This window comes from Gorilla gorilla, chromosome 23, assembly GCF_029281585.2.
Source record: "Gorilla gorilla gorilla isolate KB3781 chromosome 23, NHGRI_mGorGor1-v2.1_pri, whole genome shotgun sequence".
NCBI classification, from domain to species: Eukaryota; Metazoa; Chordata; class Mammalia; order Primates; family Hominidae; genus Gorilla; species Gorilla gorilla.
Genome location: NC_086018.1, coordinates 41519006 through 41540663, shown reverse-complemented (window position 1 = coordinate 41540663; position 21658 = coordinate 41519006). Strand labels below are relative to the sequence as shown.

Sequence of the window (21658 nt, the reverse complement as noted above, 5' to 3'; positions counted from 1 at the left end):
TGCATTCATGAATTTTCTTTTCTCATACTGTCTTGTCTGGCTTTGGTATCAATATTACACTAGCTTTGGAGATGGCATTTTTAGTTAATCCCCTTTTTCTGTTTTTCCAGAATAATTTGGGTAAGATTGGAGCTGTCCATTTATTGAACATTGAGTAGAAACGCTTGTAAAGCCACCAAGGCCCAGCATTTGCTTTATAGGAAGATTTTTTTTAACTGCTAATTTTCTTTCAGGATTATAAAGCCATTCAGGCTATCTTCATTTTGTCAGTTTGGGTGACTTATCTTTTCTACAGGAATCTGTCCATTTTTCTCCAAGTTTTCAAATTTATTAGCATAAAATTATTAATAGTGTACTGTTATCTTTTTAATCTCTGCTGAATCTATACTTATACCTTATTTTTTCTTTCTAATATTATTTTTCTCCTGGCTTAATCTTGCCAGAATTTGCCTATTTTGTTAGTCTCTTCAAATTATCAACTTTTCGTTTAGTTGATATTAATTTTCTATTAATTTCTGCTCTTATCTTTATTATTCCTTCCGCTTTAGTTTAAGTTAGACAAAGCTTTCTGATTTCAGCTGTTCTTCTTTTCTTAATGAGCATTTAAAAGTATATATTTCCTTCTAATTACCACTTTAGCTGCATCCAAGTTTTGATATGTAGTTTTAAAATTATAATTCAGTTCTTCATAGTTTTTATTTCCATTTTGATTCCTTCTGTGATCCATAAAACATTTAAAAGTGCTCTCTTTTGTTTCCAAATACATGGATGTTTAAAGTTATTAATTTACCAATTAACTCCATTTTAATCAGAAAATATAATCTGAATGACATCAGTTCTTAGAAATATTTTGAGTTCTGATGTGTGGTCTTTTTTTAATAAATGTTCCATTTGTGGATGGATAGTATGCACAGCCTCCAGTGGCTGAGTGAAGGGTTCCACATATGCTGAGGAAAAGCTTGTTATTTATGCCCTTCAAAAACTCGTCCTTTTTGTCTCTTTGGCCCATCCATCACTAAGAGGTATGTTGAAATCACTCACTGTAATAGTAGATGTATCCATTTCTTATTATTCTGTCCATTTTTATTATAATATATGTATGTGTGTTCAAGGTTAGTTCTTTTTTAAATTAAACGTATGCATATTCAGAGCTCTTATAGCCTCCTACTGAGTTGACCTTTTTTTTTGAGATGGATTCTCGCTCTGTCACCCAGACTGGGGTGCAGTGGCTTGATCTCGGCTCACTGCAACCTCTATCTCCTGGGTTCAAGCAATTCTCCTGCCTCGGCCTCCCAAGTAGCTGGGATTACAGGCACATGCCACCACGCCCAGCTAATTTTTGTATTTTAGTAGTGGCACGGTTTCACCGTGTTGGCCAGGCTGGCCTCAAACTCCTGACCTCAAGTGATCTGCCCTCCTCAGCCTCCCAAAGTGCTGGGATTACAGGCGTGAGCTACCGCACCTGGCCTTGAATTGACCCTTCAATCATTATCTAATAGCCCTCTTTATGCCTGGAAAATAGTTTGTGGCCTAAAGTCTATTTTATGTGATATTAGCATAACTACCCCAGTTTTTGTAAATTTAATATTTGCTTGGTATATCTCTTTCCAACTTTTAAAAAACTATTTGGCCCTTCTGTAACTTATGTTTTGTATGCGTGTATTACAAATGGCAACGATCTCTGCTCACTGCAACCTCCACCTCCCGGTTCAAGCGATTCTTCTGCCTCAGCCTCCGGAGTAGCTGGGATTACAGACAAGCACCACCATGCCTGGCTAATTTTTGTGTTTTTCTTAGACATGGGGTTTCACCATGTTGGCCAGGGTGGTCTTGAACTCCTGACCTCAAGTGATCCACCTGCTTTGGCCTAATCCCAAAGGGCTGGGATTACAGACATGAGCCACCTTGCCCAGCTGGATTTTTTAAAAATACAATCTAATAATCTCATTTATTTATATGGATGTTTGACCCGTTTACATTTACTGTGATTACTGATATGTATGAATTTATTTCTGTCATCAAATGTGCTTTCATTTAATGCTCATCTCTTTTATATCGTTTTATTTATTTATTTATTTTTGAGACGGAGTCTCACTTTATCACCCAGGGTGGAGTGCAGTGGCGCCATCTTGGCTCACTGAAAGTTCCGCCTCCTGGGTTCACGCCACTCTCCCGCCTCAGCCTCCCAAGTAGCTGGGACTATAGGCGCCTGCCACCACATCCAGCTAATTTTGTTTTTTGTATTTTTACTAGAGACGGGGTTTCACCATGTTAGCCAGGATGGTCTCAGTCTCCTGACCTCGTGATCCACCCGCCTCGGCCTCCCAAAGTGCTGGGATTACAGGCGTGAGCCACCACACCCAGCCTTTTATATTGTTTTTTAAACTCTTATTATCTTATTTTGGATTATGTTTTTTTTTTTTTCTTTTTTTCCCCAGGCTTGAGTGCAGTGGCATGATCACGGCTCACTACAACCTCAACTTCTCTGGCTCAAACTATCCTCCCACCTCAGCCTCCCAAGTAGCTGGGACTACAGATGCATGCTACCACCCTCAGCTTATTTTTATGATTTGTTTGTTGGTTGGTTGGTTGGTTTTTTGTAGAGACTGAGTTTTGCCATGGTCTCAAACTCTTGAGCTCAAGTGATTCACCTGCCTCGGACTCCCAAAGTGTTGGGATTACAGGCGTGAGCCACTGCACCTGGCCAGATTGAGATTTTTTAAATTCCTTTTTTCCCCACTATTGGTTTGGAAATTACATATCTATTTTTGTTATTTTAACCAATAGGTGATAATTGCCCTTGAAATTTTATCGTATGTAACAAAACAAAGTCAAAAGTTCATCAGTCTTTTCATTGTTCTCTTTTGCCAATTGGCTTTTAAGGTTTTGTTCACCTGCCTGTAAGGTTAGCAGCTTTCCCGGCCCTACTGATTTCCTATACTTCCTCATGAGCGCTACAGGGCACACAATATTGAGTTGCCCTAACTCCGATTTTCCCTAGATTTCATTTCATTATTATTTGTTGTTTTAGATCTATCTTGTTTTTTCTCCACAAATTAATCATTAGACTGTTTTATACAGTGGTCATTTATTTGGTGTCCCCTTCTTTACTCTTCACACCTTAGACCTTTCTTCTGAGATCATTTTCTTTCTCCGTGAAGTATTTCCTTCAGTTATGATCTTAAGTTCGCCCAGTTTTTATCTGAACATATCTTTTTTTGACCATATTTTTGAAAGGTAACTTTTCTGAGTAGAGACTTTTATTTTATTTATTATCCTTTTTTTTTTTTTGAGACGGAGTCTCACTCTGTCACCCAGGCTGGAGTTCAATGGCATGATCTCCTCTCACCACAACCTCCACCTCCTGGGTTCAAGCGATTCTCTTGCCTCAGCCTCCCGAATAGCTGGGATTACAGGTGCTCACCACCACGCCTGGCTAATTTTTTGTATTTTTAGTAGAGACGGGTGTTTCACCATGTTGGCCAAGCTGGTCTCAAACTCCTGACCTCAGGTGATCTGCCCGTCTTGGCCTCCCAAAGTGCTGGGATTACAGGCGTGAGCCACCACGCCCGGCCTGAAAATCTCTTTATTTGACCATATTTTCACAAGGTAACTTTTCTGGGTAGAGAATTTTAAATTGACAGTGATTTCCTCTCAATTTTTTAAAAATATCATTCCACCATCTTCTGGCTCCCGCTGATACTGCTTTTAAGGCCGCGCCTTTATGTTCTGCCAAACGTGTCTACTGCATCTGAAACTGTGTGTGTAGGACCCACCAAACCACGTGTTAGCAAGCCCTCCAGGTGGCTCTGATGTGCTTAGGTTTGACAAGGACTGTTGTACTCTATCTTCAGGTTCATTATCTGTCTCCTCAACTGTGTCTCATCTGTTGCTTAATCCATACATTGTATGTTTTAAAATTTATCAATGATTATATTTTTAATTTCAAGGAAGTGTATATGTTTGTTTAAATGAAAAAAAAATCTGACTTTTCAGTTCTGATATTATCTTGCTCCTTGCTGATTTTTAATACCAGTGTTTACTCCTTTAGCTATTTTATACATTGCCTTTCATTCATTTTAATACACATGTCTACTTCTTTAACTATTTCACATATAATCTTGTTATATTCTCTAGCTAATATCAAATATCTGAAGTCTAAATCTGTCTTAGCTTGTTTTTGCCAACTCATGTTTATGGTGACTTGCCTCTTCATGTGTTTAGTGATTTTTATTTCATGAAACAGCTTATATTTGGCTGAATTTAATCTGGGGGAAATCCTGAGGGGCCTGGACTGAGTATGATTGTCTACGCAGATGATTAGGGTTTGCTTCTTCCAAGTGCCAAAGATGCTGCCAGCCCGAAGCTGCTTCAGTTCCTCCACCTTGGGGTCCCATGATGGAGAAACCAAAATGGTTTCACAGACTCCAGGCCATGAGCTCCAGGTCTGTGCCCAGCCCAGAGCTCAGAGCCATGCAGGTTTTCCTCACCCAGCCTTGCACTGAAGATACAGCCCATCAGGTAACCTGGCTCATTATGCCAGGATCTCCAGGCCTGTGCCTCAGTCTCCCAACCCCTGAGCACCATCAATCCTCAAAACTTTGGCCTCCCAGGATTAGCTTTTGCAAGCTGGCTTTCAGGTTTTTGTTCACCCGTCTTTGGGGTTAGCAGCTTTCCTTGGCCCTTAATGATTCGCTGTACTTCCTTGTGAACTTTGCAATGAATTTAAATATATGTTTTTAAAAATATGTATCCATCAACTGGGTGTTTTGTGAACGGAGGCTTATTAGAATGTCTAGGCTGCCATAGTGCCTAGGATCTCTTTAAACCGTAAACTATTTAGAAGTGATAGTTTCATTTTCCAGACATAGGATCTTTTATGATCAGGTTCTATTTGTATTGTATTGTGGCCAGAAAGCATGCAACCTGGCCACTGAAAAAGACACCATTGAAAAAGACATAATCATGTCTGTTTTCATGTCTGAATTCAGACATGATCTGAATAGCTTTTTTTTCTTTTGAGATGGAGTCTCACTCTGTTGCACAGGCTGGAGCACAGTGGTGCGATCTCGGCTCACTGCAAGCTCCACCTCCTGGGTTCACGCCATTCTCCTGCCTCAGCCTCCTGAGTAGCTGGGACTACAGGCGCCCGCCACCACGCCCGGCTAATTTTTTTTTTCTTTTTTTTTTTTTTTTTTTTGTATTTTTAGTAGAGACGGGGTTTCACCATGTTGGCCAGGATGGTCTCGATCTCCTGACCTCGTGATCTGCCTGCCTCGGCCTCCCAAAGTGCTGGGATTACAGGTGTGATCCACTGCACCCAGCCCTGAATATCTTTTTTATCTGATTTATCTGGAGACTTTTTTGTTGCTTTGCGTATTGTTCAGAGTTCTTAGTTGCAGACTGCAGGATCCACACAGGCAAGTTTTAGTAGAAAGAGGTTTTTTTTTTTGAAGGGTATTAGGATCTTACAGAAGCTCTGGAAGGGCTGGAGAACCAGAAAGGATGTCCCCACGTCCAAGAACGTGGCAGCCAAGAGAAACCCAACCCCACCAGGAGGCTTTTCCAGAAGAAACCCACTGCCACTGCCTCCCAGCAGAGCTCAGCACTGTGGTGCTAAGGGGATGGGACCAAACCCCTCTGCCACCAAACAGACCAGAAGAGCTGATCACCACCTGGGCTCATTCCTTCTTTCCACCTTGCAGGCAGTTGTGTCTGTTGTGTCTGCTACAGAGAAAAATGGGCACAGTAGCTTTTAGCTGCCCAGCCTCTGTAGTTCAAGAAGGCAGACCACATCCAGAGACACGAGGAGGAGTGGCCTGGATAGGAGCCGAGACTTCCTCCTGTAGCTGTGGGGCAGGAGCATAGGTGCAGTCAATTTGATGTAATGTATATTTTCTCTATGAAATATGGGGTAAGATTATCAGCTGAGAGTGAGGGGACCATAGTGGATATTTAAGAAGAGGAAATGGTGCAGAGGGGTTGCCACAGAGAGCAGCAAGGGACATTTACTGGGGAAGGGTTGTGGGCGTGTCTGGCAGTTACAGCAGGAGCTTCCCCAGTAAGCTCAGGGGGAGGCTGGGGAGGGAGGAGTGGAGTGAAGAAGTAGTTGTGTGGGGTCCAAGCTTTGTTCAGGAGGGAGGTGAGGGCTGCGCAGGATGAAGGATAGGGTAAAACAAAGTGGTGGGTGGACGTAGAGCTGGTCTCAAGGAGGAGGGGTGAAGACACAGAGGTGAAGGTTGGAGAGAGAAATGTCTAGAACTAGGAGAGGCCAGAAGAGAGGCCTGTGGACTTGGCGCGGGACTGGGGCTGCCGGAGGGTCTTCTCAGCATTCCTGCGCCACCCTCGGCTCACATCGGTGCCTGAGAGGGGTCCCTTTCCCTCTCTTGCTGCCTTTGCTGGTGCTGGGCTCCTGACGGGGTGGAGGCATCCTGGGCCTCGGGTGAAGCTTTCTCACGCTCAGGCCCCATCCAGCCCCTCCAGGGCAGCCCTCTCTGCCTCCTGTCTCTGGCGGCTATTGGGCTCATCCCCTCAGACCTCTGCTTTGTAGAGGAGCAGACCTTGGGCCCAAGGGGTCGCTGCCCATTCTGCAAGGATGTCAATCCTTCCCCTCCCCCAGAGCCTGGGTGAGGTTCCCAGTGGAGGAAGGAGGGGTTCTTACCCCTGTCCTAGAGGCAGAGACTTGAGTGGGTTTCCCCAGCAGCTTAAGGCTTCTACATCCTATCGGGGGGTCTGGAGAAGTGGCCCCGCGCACACACTCTCTCACCTTGGGCTTGCAGGTGGATCTAGAGCACCAGCAGAGGTGCGAGGAGAAGGGCTGGGGGCAGGCGGGAGCCGCCCTGGTGCCTGGGTCCCCCAGCTGTCCTAGACTGACACGGCAGCCTGCACGCGGCCTTCAGAATTTGTTCAAAGATGAACTGACTTCTTCCTCCCCTCCTCGGTGACTGCCGCCACTTCCTCCCACACTTTGCCAGGGGTGAGAGCTGGTGGCAAGTTCGGCTCTCCTTGGAGCCTGGGGCTGTGTAATTCTGTCCCTCGCCTTGGCTCCCTGTGACCCCGCGCTCATGGGCTCAGGGGAAGAACTGTGGCTGCAGGTTGCCTGGCTTGTCCCTGTTGATGGCAAGTAGGCCTCTGTTGCCGCTTTTCTACATCATAAGCAGAGTCGGAACCCATGGTGGTGTCTTTCTCAGGGTTCAGCTGGTAGCTCAAGGAGACGGGATGATTGAGCATGCGCAGACCTCACCACGCTGATGTGGAAACTCACTTGCTTTTGATGCTTTCGTAGTCCAGCAGCGTCTTGCCCACGTTTCATGTCAAGCTCACTGGCTGGCAGTTTTTCAGAATCCAGTCTCCCCAGTGTCTGTCCAGCCTCGTTGTGCCCTTCGGCCCCCATCCTGGTGCCGTTAGGCCCATTGGTGTTCTAGGTGCCTCCATGGAGACTGGAGGCCACATGCGGGCTGGGGGCTATTTCCTCCGGTGCTGCTTCCTCCACCCTCCCATTCTGAGGCTCTTCAGTTAAAATAGGATGAAAATAGGAATCTTGTGGTCCCTCATGGCCTCCACACCACAGAATTTTTTTTTTTTTTTGAGATGGAGTCTTGCTCTTTTGCCCAGGCTGAAGTGCAGTGGTGCGATATTGGCTCACTGCAGCCTCCACCTCCCAGGTTCAAGCGATTCTCTCATCTCAGCCTCCTGAGTAGCTGGGCTTACAGGCTCCTGCCACCACGCCCAGCTAATTTTTGTATTTTCAGTAGAGATGGGGTTTCACCATGTTGGCCAGGCTGGTCTCAAATATCAGACCTCAGGTGATCCTCCTGTCTCGGCCTCCCAAAGTGGCAGGATTACAGGCGTGAGCCACTGCACCCAGCCTGCACCACAGAATTTAATTAGGGAGTTGGCCAGCCCCAGCCACCCTGTTAGAAGAGGAGATCCTTAGGTGGGAGCCCTGGGATTATCTCCTGCCAAGCTTCATTTTCACGGCATCTGTCAGCACACACACCGACCTCCCTCAGTGTTTATCCTTCACTGCATGATCTTCTGCCTCCTCAGCTCCGAGTCCAGCTCAAACAGGAGGGCGCAAGCCTACCGGGTCCTCCCCTACGGGGCTTGTCCTCTCCTGCTCCATGAGAGGGCCTCAGGAGGAGGGGTCAGAACAGGGTTCTGCACCTTCCATCGCCCTCACCTTGAAGCATCCTTCCCCTGGGTCTGACCGGTCTGACCATGTGAGTCTCTTAGGAACTTCAGGCAATGAGCAAACATGTATTGAGCACCTGCTGTGTGCCTGCCCCTTTGCCAGATGTTTGACACTTAAAGTTGATTCTCAGAGGACCCTGCAGGGAGCTTCCAGGCCAGGGGAGGTAGGGGGAGAGATTAGCTGCAGAGGTGGTTTTGGCACCACATGGGAAGGTGTCAGGGGGGCCATCTGCCCAGTGGTTTTGGCCAGTGGTCCTGGAGGACACAGAGGTGGGGGAGCTGATTCCTGTCTGACAGGTTACTGTACTTGGCGCCGGTGAGGTCTGAGACGCCGCAGTCACATCCTCAAGGTCCCCTCACTTCTCCACAAAATAGTTTTTCCTCGTTGGTCAGAATGCAATCAACATGAATCTACACATGTAGTAAAATGACATCAGACCGCACCCACACTGCGCCCATGCCCACCTCCTGGTTTTGGTGTTTTCACTTAAGACAGAGCCTGGGGAGAAACTGCAGGAAGGGTGCAGGGGCCTCACTGTACTGTCCTTGTCACCTCCTGCAAGTCTATAGTTATTTCTAAATAAAAAGTAAAAAGATAAATTGAGAACCTTGTCCCAAACTAAACCTTTTTGCCTTTGCACCCCCCAACCCCGACTTCCGTACCTCTCCCTGCTTCTTCTGAGGATTCAAATCAAGCCCAAGACAGTCACTCTAATTTGCTTTGGAAAACCCCAGTGGAGACCCAGAAGCAACTCGGTTTCTGGCAGAGCCCAGGCTTCCAGGGGAAAGCGCAGGATGGGAAGGAAGGAACCAGGGTTTGAGCCTCCCCTCGCCTCTCTGGAGGCTGCCTCTCCATCAGCTGTGTTGGAGGCTGGGGCTCCGTCGGGTTTTTGGGGCTGTGCAAAAATCAAATTGGAAGGAGTTGCCCTTCTTCTTCGCTCCCTGAAAGCCCTCCAGTTACCAAAAGTGGCTCATTTAGGATGCATTGAGTCATTTTTTTTTCTATCTGCATGGTGTGTCGTTTTGATACAGTCTGTGGCATCAGACAGCAAAAATACAAAGCCATAAACCGCTCCCTGGTTTTCCAAATGCTTCCCTTTTCATCTTGTGAGAAGACATTTTTTGCCCTTAGGGTGAAATAAATCGTGGATGCAAGTGCAGGGGCTGAGGGCTGCGTCACCTGGTGAGCTGTTTGCAGAACTCAGGTGTACCTGGAAGGGTGAGAAATGAGTCTGACTGGGCTTCCCTGGGATGAAGGTGGGTGGGGGCTCTGATTTGCATTTTCTCCCAAATGTTCGAATACACTGCAGCTCAGGCACTGTGACTAATCAAAAGATTTAATGGCCTTAAAGTGCTCACTGAGGGCCCAATTCAATTAAAAAATGTCCTGCAGAAGCCACGAATAATCCTCTTGTCTTTGCTTTTCCAGAGTCTTCCTAAGGCCTCCGCCGAGCGAAGGCCAAATGGGCGTTTTATTTTTTTAATTTTCTTCTTCACCAGTCACGTGAGTGCTCACCTCCTGCGAGGCCGGCCCGTCCCACTTCTCGCTGGCACAGGTGCGACGCTGCCTGTGTTTGCACTGACACCTGGGAAATGACTTCTGCTCCTTCTCCAGTTTGACAGACTCTGGAACGAGATGCCAGTCAATGCCAAGGGGAGGCTGAAATACCCAGACTTCCTGAGCAGGTTCAGTTCCGAGACAGCAGCCACACCAATGGCCACTGGTGACTCAGCCGTGGCCCAGAGAGGGAGCAGTGTCCCCGACGTCTCGGAAGGCACCAGATCTGCCCTCTCATTGCCTACTCAGGAGCTGAGACCAGGGTCAAAGTCGCAGAGCCACCCCTGTGTGAGTTCTCCATCCTGCCAGGTGTCCCAGGCCTCCTCATGCCACATCCACAAATCCCACTGGGGGGACTTTGGGGGCCCTGCTATGGCCCAGGGTTGAGTGGCTGAGAAGACGGGTGAGTCTGGGGTGGGGGCACAGGCAAGGAGCCCACTGGCAGGTCCTTAGCATCCATTCCCTGGGAGGGGGGCAAACGTGGGGATAGGAACGGTGGAGCAGTGGGATGGAAAGGAGGCAAGAGCGGGTGCAAGGTGGGAAAGGGAGCGAGAGGCAGGGCGGGAGGCACCTGTCAGCAGTGCAGTGGTGCTGCCGGCAACTCTGTGCAGAAGGCAAGGCCCTGTGGTCAACTGCGGGCCACCGTCCCTTGAAGCAAGTTATACTCATTTTCCAGTTGAACACAGTGAGGCTCTAAGAGGCATTCTCATGTGATCTTGGTCCCTCAGACGTGGAGCGACCTGATTTTAAGCCCAGGCCTGTCAAATTGCACAGCCTGGAGCCCTGGCTGAGCCACCCCAGGCCTGGGACGGAGGAAGGTGCCCAGGCTTGCCAAGCCTCTTTTCTTGTCTGCAGGAAGGGATGGCAATGTCATCAGGACAGGGTGGTTGAGAGAATGCCACACCATGCACATGAAGCCACCATCACTATGCGTGACCTTGACCTTGGCTAGTCCATTCTCATTAACTCCATGCAAGTTTATTGCACACCTACTGTGTGCTGGGTATTTCCTATAGCTGAGAATGAACTAAGGTTCCTGCTCTTGTGGAGTTTGTGTTCTTTTAGGGGTAATAGGCAAGAAAAGCAGTATGCATAAGTGTTTATTACATTAGAAGGCAGTAAATAGAGCAGAGGGAAGAGGGGTCAGGAGCATCCCAAAGATGCCTGTGTCCTAATCCTTGGAAGCTGTGACTATGTTGTCTTACATGGCCAGGGAAGTTAAGGTTGCAAACAGAACAGAAGTTGCTAATCAGCTGGCTTTGGGGAGAGTATCCTGGAGTAAGCAGGTGGGCTCAGGGTAATCACATGGGTCTTTAACTGGGAATCCAGAGGCAGAAGGCTCAGGGCTAGAGAGATGCAATCTGAGAAAGATTCCACCTAACACTGCTGGCTTTGGAGAGAGAGGAAGAGGCCACAAACCAAGGATTGTGGGAAGCCTCTGGAAATTGAAAAGGCAAGAAAATGGATTCTCCCCTTGAGCCTCTGGGCACCTTGATTTTAGCTCAATGACACCCAGTTCAGACTTCGGACCTCCAGAACTGTAAGATAATAAGTTGGTGTTGTTTTAAGCCACTAAATTCACAGAAATCTGTTACAGCAGCAGTAGGAGGCTGGAGGCCTGGAGGCCATGATGAGGACTTTGGCATTCACTCAAGGGGTATGGAGCCTTTGCTTATTTTTAAGCAGCAAAGTGACATAATCTGAGGGACTCTTTAAAGACCACTCTGGGGCCGGGTGCAGTGGCTCACACCTGTACTCCCAGCACTTTGGGAAGCCGAGGCAGGTGGATCACGAGGCCAAGAGATCAATACCATCCTGGCCAACATGGGGAAACCCCATCTCTACTGAAAATACAAAAATTAGCCAGGCATGGTGGTGGGCGCCTGTAGTCCCAGCTACTCGGGAGGCTGAGGCAGGAGAATGGCGTGAACCTGGGAAGCGGAGGTTGCAGTGAGCCGAGATTGCACCACTGCACTCCAGCCTGGCGACAGAGCAAGACTCCATTTCAAAAAAAAACAAAAAAACAAAAAACACTCTGGATGCTGGGGGTGTGGGTCGGTGAGGAGGTCTAGCAGAGGCGATGGTGGCTTGGGATGGGGTGCTGGTGAGACTCTGGATGTATCATCAAGGTAGAGCCAACAGGATTTCCTGAGGGATCAGATGTGGGATGGAGAGGGTGAGGGAGAGTCAAGGAAGACTTCTAAGGGTTCAGGCTGAGCAACTGGAAGAAGGACCTAATTATCAACTGAGATGCAGGAGGCTCAGAGGTTTGAGAGAAAAACCAGGAATCCAATGGAATTGCATAAGTTACTAATTTAGATAACCACTTGTCAAGGGGGACTTCAGGAAAAAAAACCTGGGCTAGATTAGAGCCACTCCCTTGTTTTGAAATAGAAAATACAATAAAGCAAAGAACAGCCTCGTACTTGATCCACATAATGTCTAAATAACAGATATTCTGTTAATGTTTACGGATTGGATGTCTCGTGCCCATGACAAGTAAATCCCTTTCTTGGATAAGACTCTTCCGCTAGTGAAAAAATTTGTCGTTGTCAATTCTCACACACACACACACACCAGAAATATGTTTACATCTCATCTATGTAGATTTGAACCTTGGCTACATGGCTATTTCCAAAATTATTTTGGTTATTATGGCTTGGCATAAGTACATATAGCCCACCAATGGAAATAAAAGCTACACTGTAAAATCACCATCTATGTTTTATTCTTCATTTTATTTCTGGGCTAATTCTGCCTCTAAAATTGTGAACCTCAAAACTGGAGGTATTGAGGTATTTTTGATGACTTCCGTTTTAAATCTTAAGTGAAAAGAGCCTTTTCTTTTCTTCCCTGCTAGACTCCAGCGAGCACCACCGTGATCCCGGGCACTCCGCCCTTGCAGAACTGTGATCCCATAGAGAGCAGGCTCCGGAAGAGAATCCAGGGCTGCTGGCGCCAGCTCCTGAAAGAATGCAAGGAGAAGGACGTGGCCAGACAGGGGGACATCAACGCCTCCGATTTCCTGGGTTCGTTCAGATTCTATCTGCTTGGTAATATGTGGTCAGCCCCTGTGGCAAGAGGCTGTTCCCACTGGGTACAAAGCCACACCCCGGGTGGAGGCCAGGGAGCAGCAGAACAGGAAACTGGTGGGAACTTCTGGGTGGGCTGCGCAGCTTAGTATACAAAGGTCCCCATGGAGGAGGATTCCGATCACCCGGCCCTCCCAGCAGGGGGCCCATCTGCATGGTAAAGTCAGCGCTGCACTAACTCTGAGCTTTAGAAATCACAGTGGTCGCCACCCTGGGCAGAGTGTGAATGTTCACAGACTCTGACTGCAGAAGGAAATGGAAAAGGTTGAGGAGGGCGGGATGAAGGGGACACTCCTGGGGCTCCATTCCCATCAACATTCACTCTTTGATGTTGTTTCGTTTTTCAGCATGTATCACTTTGGTAAACTTTTAAAATTAAACCAGTGGGATTTATACTTCCAGTAAATGTTGCATCTTGGTTTTTTTGTTTTTTGTTGTTTTGTTGTTTTTTGGTTTTTTGTTTGTTTGTTTTTGAAACAGGGTCTTATTGTCACACAGGCTGGAGTACAGTGGTATGATCTCAGCTCACTGCAGCCTCCGTCTTCCAGGTTCAAGTGATTCTCCCACTTCAGCCTCCCAAGTAGCTGGGATTACAGGCATGCATCACCATGCCTGAATGTTTTTGTATTTTTTGGTACAGACGGGTTTCACCATGTTGGCCAGGCTGGTCTCAAACTCCTGATCTCAAGAGATCTGCCCACCTCAGCCTCCCAAAGTGCTAGGATCAGGTGTGACCCAACACACCCGGCCCAGTTACATCTTGCTTATGCAACATTTTACATTACAGGAAAATACATCTGACCATGTCACTCCTTGGCTTTTTAGCTCCCCCAACACATGACTAATATACAGACTCCTTTTAAAGGAAAATGTTTTCTTTGAGAGCCTCCAATATTAATATAAATTACTTTTATCATAATCATGACTTTAAAATGCACAAATGAAACCAGGTGTAAACTCTTTAAGTTAGAGCCTATTAAAAAACACTTGTAAATTAAGTATAAAAAAATCTGAAATCAGTAATATTCAAATGTTGTTCATTGATTTAATATAACGTTTTGCTGAAGCCAAAACACACATGTTGGTTGTCACACATATTGGTGTTCCCTTTTTTTTTTAGTTAATTCTTTGATTTTGAGAGTGATAAACCTTCACTGTGTTACTGTCCTTATTGCTACTGCTGGCTTTTTCTTTTCAACCATGAACTCATTTAAGTCCCCACTCAGTTATTATGATAGGCTTGTCAGATGTTAGTCATGCCTCCAAAATTCAATACTGTAAAAAAAAGCCGATTGCTTTCCAAAAGTCATTCTGTATTTTCTCCTCACTGCTGATGGCCTTCTGTGAGTCAGAGCATCAGAGGCATGTATGGGCCAGTTCCTTGGGGTTCCATGGGCCCCCGCTGTGTCCCGACGGGCACCGTGACCTGCTGCTGCTTCCCTGTGTGCAAGGGCAAAGAAATCTCTGCTTCTAGAACGTGCAGCAGCCTCTCTTGGCCTGGCTTGGCATGCAGGTGTCATTTGCCTGCAGTCTGCTTCCACTGGCCTTCCTCATTTGCCTCAACAACTCACACAGCATTCCACTCCCTGACACTCTGTTCTTTCAGGATGTCAAAACAAAGTCTAGTCTATGAAACTTCAACTCAAATCTTATCTTACATAAGCCTCCTTCAATTATGAGTTGTCACTCCCAGAGAAGTGTTGTCTTTACAACTGGCAGGAGAATGCAGCATGAGGATGAGTGCCAAGCGTGGGGCGAGCCTTGCTCTTCAGAGGTTCCGGTGGGCCAGCCTCTCGGCCACCAGCAACACTCCCCGTGGAGCATCCACATGAGCCTGATCAGAAAGCTGGACTTAGCCCCTGAGGCTGCACAGCTGTTATCTCCTAAAGGTGGTCCCTGTATCCAGAATAAGTTGTATATATTTTTAGATCATCAATGGAATGGAAACTTAAAGCGAGAATTTGCCTTGCATAACAGATGCTAGAGAACCTGTCTCTGGTGCCGTTAGGAAATACTTGGTCATAGGGCTGAGTCTGAATTCCATCCCCAGAGTCCAGCCCCAGCCAGGCTCACTATGAGCTCAGGGAACCTTCCCCTGCTCGTCACACACCTGACTCTGCCCTGACACAGCGGGGAACACCCCCTTACCTCCCTCTCTGCGTTTTGGTCATAGCTCCCATAGTCTCTGTCCATAAGCTGTGACCATGCAAACCCAGGACAGTGTGGGCCAGCGGGACCCAGGGTCCCCCTCCCTGCAGCACTTAGTTTGTCACATGTCTGTCTCCACATATGTCCAGCTACCAACCGTGAGTTCTTTGATGTGAGGACCAAGCCAGGGCCTGAAGTAGAGAAGGTGTCTCAGCAAGTGTTGAATGAATGAGTGAAGAATGAATGAATGAATGAATCGCCACCAATTGAACTGCCATTTTTTTCTGTAGCTCTTGTGGAGAAATTCAACCTGGACATAAGCAAAGAGGAGTGTCAGCAGCTCATTATAAAATACGACTTAAAGAACAACGGGAAATTTGCATACTGTGACTTCATTCAGAGCTGTGTCCTCCTGCTAAAAGCAAAGGAAAGCTCACTGATGCACAGGATGAAGATCCAGAATGCACACAAAATGGTATGTTGCCCACATGCAGGAAATGTGGGGCCAGGTGGAAAGGGGCGCTTTCATTTTTATATTTTTCAAGACAGGGTCTTACCCTATTGCCCAGGCTGGAGAACAGTGGTTCACGGTTCACTGCAGCCCCAAACTCCCAGCTTAGGTGGTCCTCCTGCTTCAGCATCCCAGCTAACTAGGACCACAGGCACAAGCCGCCATATCCAGCTAATTTTTGTATTTTTGTGGAGATGGGATGTATTAGTCCATTTTCACACTGCTATAAAGATACTACCTGAGACTGGGTAATTTATAAAAGAAAGAGGTTCAATTGACTCACAGTTCCACATGGCTGGGGAGGCCTCAGGAAACTTACAATCATGGCAGAAGGTGAAGGGGGAGGCAAGCACGTCTTACATAGTGGCAGGTGAGAGAGAGAGTGAAGTGGGAACTGCCAAATACTTTTAAAATCATCAGCTCTCATGAGAACTCACTCACTCTCACAAGAACAGCAAGGGGGAACCTCCCCCATGATCCAATCACCTCCCACCAGGTCCCTCCCTTGACAACTGGTGATTACAATTTGAGATGAGATTTGGGTGGGGACACAGAGTCAAACCATATCACAGAGTTTTGCCATGTTGCCCAGGCTGGTCTTGAACTCCTGGGCTCAAGCAATCCACCCGCCTCAGCTTCCCAAAGTTCTGTGATTACAGGCATGAGCCACCGCACCCAGCCTTGTTTTAGTTAATTCGTCGCACTTGCGGATCACCTAGCTTCACAGAAAAGGTGGACTCAGAGGCTCCAGGAGGCCAGAGCCCAGCCCAGCCCAGTCCTGCTTCCAGCCAGGACTCATCTGTGAAATGTCCCCGGCCTTGCTGCCACCTCCCCCATAGACCCTACTCAGATGATCTCTATACGCATGTGATAACGTGAGCAATACTTAGCCACCCCATTTCTTCCGTTACTTCAAGAGGGCCAGGCAGTTGTCAGGTCAGCATGAGACAGCCAGGGTCTGTCGAAGGGGGCAAAAAGCCCACAGCCTGTGTGCTGGGGGCTCGCACCTGGGAGGCAAGGGCTGCGGTAAAGACAAGGCCTCTACTAGGTTTTGGGGATATTGAAAACAGCTTAGAAATGTATTTTCTTGAAAGTAATTTAAGATTTCTTCCTCTCCTTTTAGAACCCTATAAGGGTCTGGAGACCCCAGAATGGGAACCAGTAGCCTTGATCCCAGGTTTTCCAACTGTTCAGGTGGCAGACACCTGGTTATGGTGGCTCTTCCCAGGCGTCTGTGTGACCAAGGTGTCATACAGTGCCCTGGAGGCAGTGCCTGCTCCGATGACCCAAAAGGCAAAGTGAGGGGTGGGGTGGGTCACAGCACTGGTCAACACTGGAACTAAAAGGGTCTTCATCCACCAGCCATTTGAGATGGGGCCAGGCCCTTCCCTCTGGGTGTGTGTGGTGGATGGAGTCTCTCGTCATCATTTTTGGCGGAAACTACACCCACTATGCATTGTCTACAGTTTTCTCTGTTTCTTTGAAGAGGAATGAAAATCTAAAGCCACTTAAAGGGCAGCTGGAGGGGACACAGTTCTTCTAGATTTTTACCTTTGATTCTCAGCCACTTACAGTTCCACAACTGAAACCCACACCCAGTGCCATCATGGCGTCAGCTCCAGCCCTTCCAAAACATGAAGCCAAAAAATGTTTTTAGTACTGAATTAACGTTGAATTGAGTTACGCTGAATTAAATAACAAGTACAAGTACATCTGGTGCTGTTGATTTGGGGAACAAACACAGCTGATTCCGACCACCTTATGACTCAGATGGAGGGACCAGAAGTGTCGGGCTGAAAGCCCTGGCCCTGGCCCCACCCCCCGCGTGGCCCCGCTCCCACTCACCCCACCCAAGGGCCACACCTGCCTGGGCCACGGTGGTGAGACTCTAGGGAATGGAGAGTGGGTTAAGCCAGCCACAGTTAAGTAGATGCCATGCAGAAAGTTTCTTCACAGCTAGTTTTGCAATTTTGTGCAAAATCAGGTTCCATCTTAGCCTAGCTTCTAGTTTAGACAAACAGGAGCTAGTATCAAAAGCTTAGACCAAGTTTACAATAAAAAAAAAAAAAAAGACTTTAGACAGTTCTGCCAGCTCAGTTCTGTGCACAGAGAAAAGACTGTCCCTATTCCATCTTCACGGGAGCCACGAACGTGGAGAACATGGAGGCACGTGGCCTGCAAGGCCGCCATCAATTCCATCCTTCCTCCGCCTCCCTGGGCCTCAGTTTCTCCTTCTGGAGATCTGTGGAGGCTCTAAGGGCTTGCTAGGAGGTGCACGGGCTTCTGCGGAAGAGTACACCAGTGCCCCCTTCTGAGCCCTCCCCAGTGAAAGGGGCCACCCCAGTCCCCAGCTTCCAGCTGCACTGTCCGTCCTCAGCAACCCCACAAGGCTGGGGTCAGAGTGGGGTAGTGCTAGGTGCTGCGGGTCAGCCCACAGAGACTGTGGCACTCTCCCCCCGCCCCTCCCAAGGCACCACTCTGTGGTTCAGAAGAGTTCTCCCGCCCCCACTCCTCAAATCCCTGCACCAGACCAGAGTGGATTGAGATTGAACGCTTTTCAGGAGAGAGTAGGCTCCTGACATGGTCCTGGTCACAGCCCTTGTCCCATCTGGCAGCTGCCAAGGCCACCACCATGTAAGTGTGGAGGTCAGGTCAAATGTCTCCCTGCAGAGGAGCTAAAAAGGGGACTTCATTTTCTGGTGATTTGGGAGCTTTCTCCACCCCATTAGGCAGCAGAAAGATGTCCTAGGGGAAAGGCAGCTTGGGTGCCGCCCCTCCCTGCAAGGTGGGTCAGAGGTGGGGGCTCTGGCCGGGCTGGTGGTCCTGCCCTGTGATGTGTGGTGTGGGAGGTCATGTGAGCCCCACACCCTCTCTTCCCCACCTGTGGATCAGCTGATTGGGCAAATTGGCAGCTCATGAAGTCGTGGGTACCTGGGGAGCACACATCATACGTGCCAAATGAAGTAAAAAAAAAATGAAAGCAGCTTAACCCTGTGCTCATCTGTTTTACATAGTGTTATGTTAAAATTCAACTTTCCCAAGATGTGTTACGCATTGTTGCCTACCGTTCACCTTTGTGATATTCAAACACATTGGGGCTAAATCATGTTCAAATGTCTTGTTTTCAATCTAATAGCACCTAAATGAAGTAATCACAGTGTAGTGTTCTGTCTAATTACTAGATATAATTACAACCTTGTGAATTTTTTTTAACACTGTTCATTATAATAACTTACTAGAAAACACAGACTGAAATCTCTTTTTTTCCTCAAACTATTTTCAAATTGGCCCGTATCTGCCCGGCCATCTCGTTGCATTCCCTGGGAGGTGGTGTGGCCTGAAGTGTGTTGGGGTCAAAGCCCAAGTCACTTTACCTCCCCGAGTCTCCACTTCCTAATCTGTGAAGTGGGGATAGAGACCTGCCTTCTTTCCGGGTTGCCAGAGGGGAGGTGTAAATGAGATGGCTGATGTAATACACGTTTTTAAACAGCCCACACAATGGTCAGGGGGCGGGTGCGCATCTTTGTGAGGAATTCTGGCAGGCTCCCTCCTCGATTGAGAGCCAGCGGAGCAGGTTGGGAGGTGAAGCCGGAGCAGGGCTGGGCGAGGCGGGGGCGAGGCGGGGGCGAGGCGAAGAGGAGCCCACCCCAACCCTCGTGTTCAAAAGCTCCCTCCTCACTCCTTCTTGTCTTGTGTCTAGAAAGAAGCCGGCGCTGAGACGCCATCTTTTTACTCTGCTCTGCTGCGTATTCAGCCCAAAATTGTGCACTGCTGGAGGCCAATGCGGCGCACGTTCAAAAGCTATGATGAGACTGGAACGGGGCTGCTAAGCGTCGCAGATTTCAGGACGGTGAGCACAGCTCTGCGCCCAGTGCCTCTGCAGGGAGCAGCTGCGAAATGCCAGTGGCCAGAAACTTCCCCCGGGGAGCCCTCTACCCACTGCCGAAGGCCCGGTGTGACCTGGCTGTTTCAGATCTCACTTCCCTGGGACCCCCAAGTTATCCAGGCCTGGGTCCACTCGCCTCACCTTCAGACCCCGGGTTCTCCTTCCCAAAGGTTGCTGGAGCCCTGCGTGGATGCCCCATACCTCCATCGCCAGCTCCTCAGGGTTAGTGCCTGAGCCCAGGTTCCTTAAGGCACTGCCATCACTGCTGCTGCTGCTCCGAGCCCTCTCCCCACATCTGGGCTCTCCTGCAGGCTCTGAAGAGCATCTCTGACCTATGTTGGACCTTCCAAGGGGCCTGCAAAGTGAGCCCTGCCCCTGCAGTACACAGCCGGGCTCCACCATTGGGCATCTGTCCTGATGTCCCTGGGTGCCCTCCATGTCCCACCCCCATAGCCTAACAAACACCCCGCAGTGGTTTTCCAATCCACATTCACGTTCCTCTTTCCTTCGGGGTTAAGTATAAATCTCAGTCAGGGATTCTCCCTATCCCCCATGCAAAGAAAGGAAGGAAGTAGGGCAGGTTCTGTTATTCCCTTCCGGCAACTTCCCAGGAATTCGGGCGTGGTGCTGGGAACGGGGCAAAAGAAACCTTGCCCTCCACAGAGTCACAGATCAGATGGCATAACTGAGGGGCCGTCTCAGACACCAGGCTCAGCTTCCCTTTCTGCCTTCATCCCATGGGGCCCAATGGCCAGGCCTGCTGACCTCAGCCCCATAGGATCTCTGGGCCATCTAGCCCTGCTTTCCAGTCTCCTCCTAGAAACAAGTTATAACGCAAATGTGGATAGGAAATGTATGGCCTCATCTTTATATATTATGAGGGTCCGTCAGGATTTGTTTCAGCTTCACATAATGGGGCGGGGAAAATAGCAGCTTAAGGTGAAAGTTTATTTCACTCCCACATAAAAGAAGTCCAGAGGTAGGAAGGTCAGAGCTGGTGTGGTGGCTGGACAATCATCAGGGACCACATTTTTGCTCTGCTGTTCTCAACTCCTGGCTTCCTTCCTCTAGACCACCTCATGGTCCAAGGTGGCTGCTGGAGCCCCAGCATCACAGCCATATTCCAGGCAGCAGGTGGAAAAACAGGAGAGAAAAGGGCATGCCCCTCTCCTTTAAACGAGGCTTCCTGGATGTTCTACATAACATTCTTACTTAGCTTCTCAGGCCAGAACATACCTAGCTGCAAGAGAGGCTGAGACATGTTCCCGGTTAGCTGGATACAGAGGAGCCTGGGAGAGAGTCAGGTTCTATAACTGAAGAGGAAGGGGCAGTCAGTATTGGGTTTACCACCAGCAGGCTCTGCTCCAGGCTCTGTTACGGTCTCATCACAGCAACTCTCTGCACTCAGCACCCACTGGCCCTGCCCTCCCCTGCCTGGGCACACCCTGAGGCTCCGCCCCAAGTTAGGGCTGCATGGCCAGGTCTCCCCTTGAGCCCCCACCTCTCTGACCATCAGCCTTGTCTGAATACGTTGACCAGCCTTCAGCCCCTCAGGGAGGCAAAGGTGATTAACCTCCTGTCTGCTCCAGTTTCACACCCAGATGCACACAGGGCTGCCCTTGGAGGCTTCTTCCTGTTTGGGCAGAGGTTGAGGGGGCATAGAGAGAGCGCACAGATGGGAGGCTGACATCGGAAGTGGGGTTGGGGATCAGGTGGATGTGTCCCCCAGCCCCTTCCTGGCAGCCTGCCTCTTTAACCTAGGGCACCAAACAAGCCTCAGAGGCCCCTTTTCTCTGTCTTCCAGGTCCTGAGACAGTACAGCATCAACCTCTCTGAGGAAGAGTTCTTCCATATTCTGGAGTATTACGATAAGACGCTGTCTTCAAAAATCTCCTACAACGACTTCCTCCGGGCATTCCTCCAGTAGACACCCCTGCTGTGTGCCCAGCGGGACGACAGCCACAGGGCCTGTTTCAAGACTAATAAAGTCCTATAATTCGGGGGTTTCATGAATTTTCAAAAAAAAACAGAACTCAAGCCCAAGCCCAGCCCGCCTGTCTCTGGGTCGGGGGTAGGCACAGCTGCCCTGGGTTCTGGCACAGGACACTTGCTCTCCAGGCGCCAGGTGCTACCACTATGTCTTGGGCACCCTCACTTGTTAGTCTGAACAAATAATCTTTGCAAGAATGATTCTTGACACTATAAAATAATTACTAATGCTAACTTTTTTTTTTACACGGAGTTTGGCTCTTTTGCCCAGGCTGGAGTGA

The 21658-nt window shown here is 48.6% G+C and overlaps 1 protein-coding gene across 13 annotated transcripts in view; it reads left to right on the top strand.

Moving 5' to 3' along the window:
• EFCAB6 (EF-hand calcium binding domain 6) overlaps positions 1–21390 on the top strand; it is a 291734-nt gene extending 270344 nt beyond the window's left edge. For 11 of the 13 annotated variants that reach the window (XM_055374821.2, XM_019018760.4, XM_055374819.1 and 8 more), the window contains 5 exons: positions 9809–10039; positions 12612–12780; positions 15282–15466; positions 19203–19352; positions 21193–21390. In XM_055374821.2, coding sequence (XP_055230796.1) covers positions 9809–10039; positions 12612–12780; positions 15282–15466; positions 19203–19352; positions 21193–21315 — 858 coding nt within the window. In that variant the 3' untranslated portion in view covers positions 21316–21390. The remainder of the gene's footprint in view (positions 1–9808; positions 10040–12611; positions 12781–15281; positions 15467–19202; positions 19353–21192) is intronic. The other 2 variants (XM_063704724.1, XM_063704726.1) reach the window with 2 other exon arrangements.
• Positions 21391–21658: the final 268 nt, after the last annotated feature.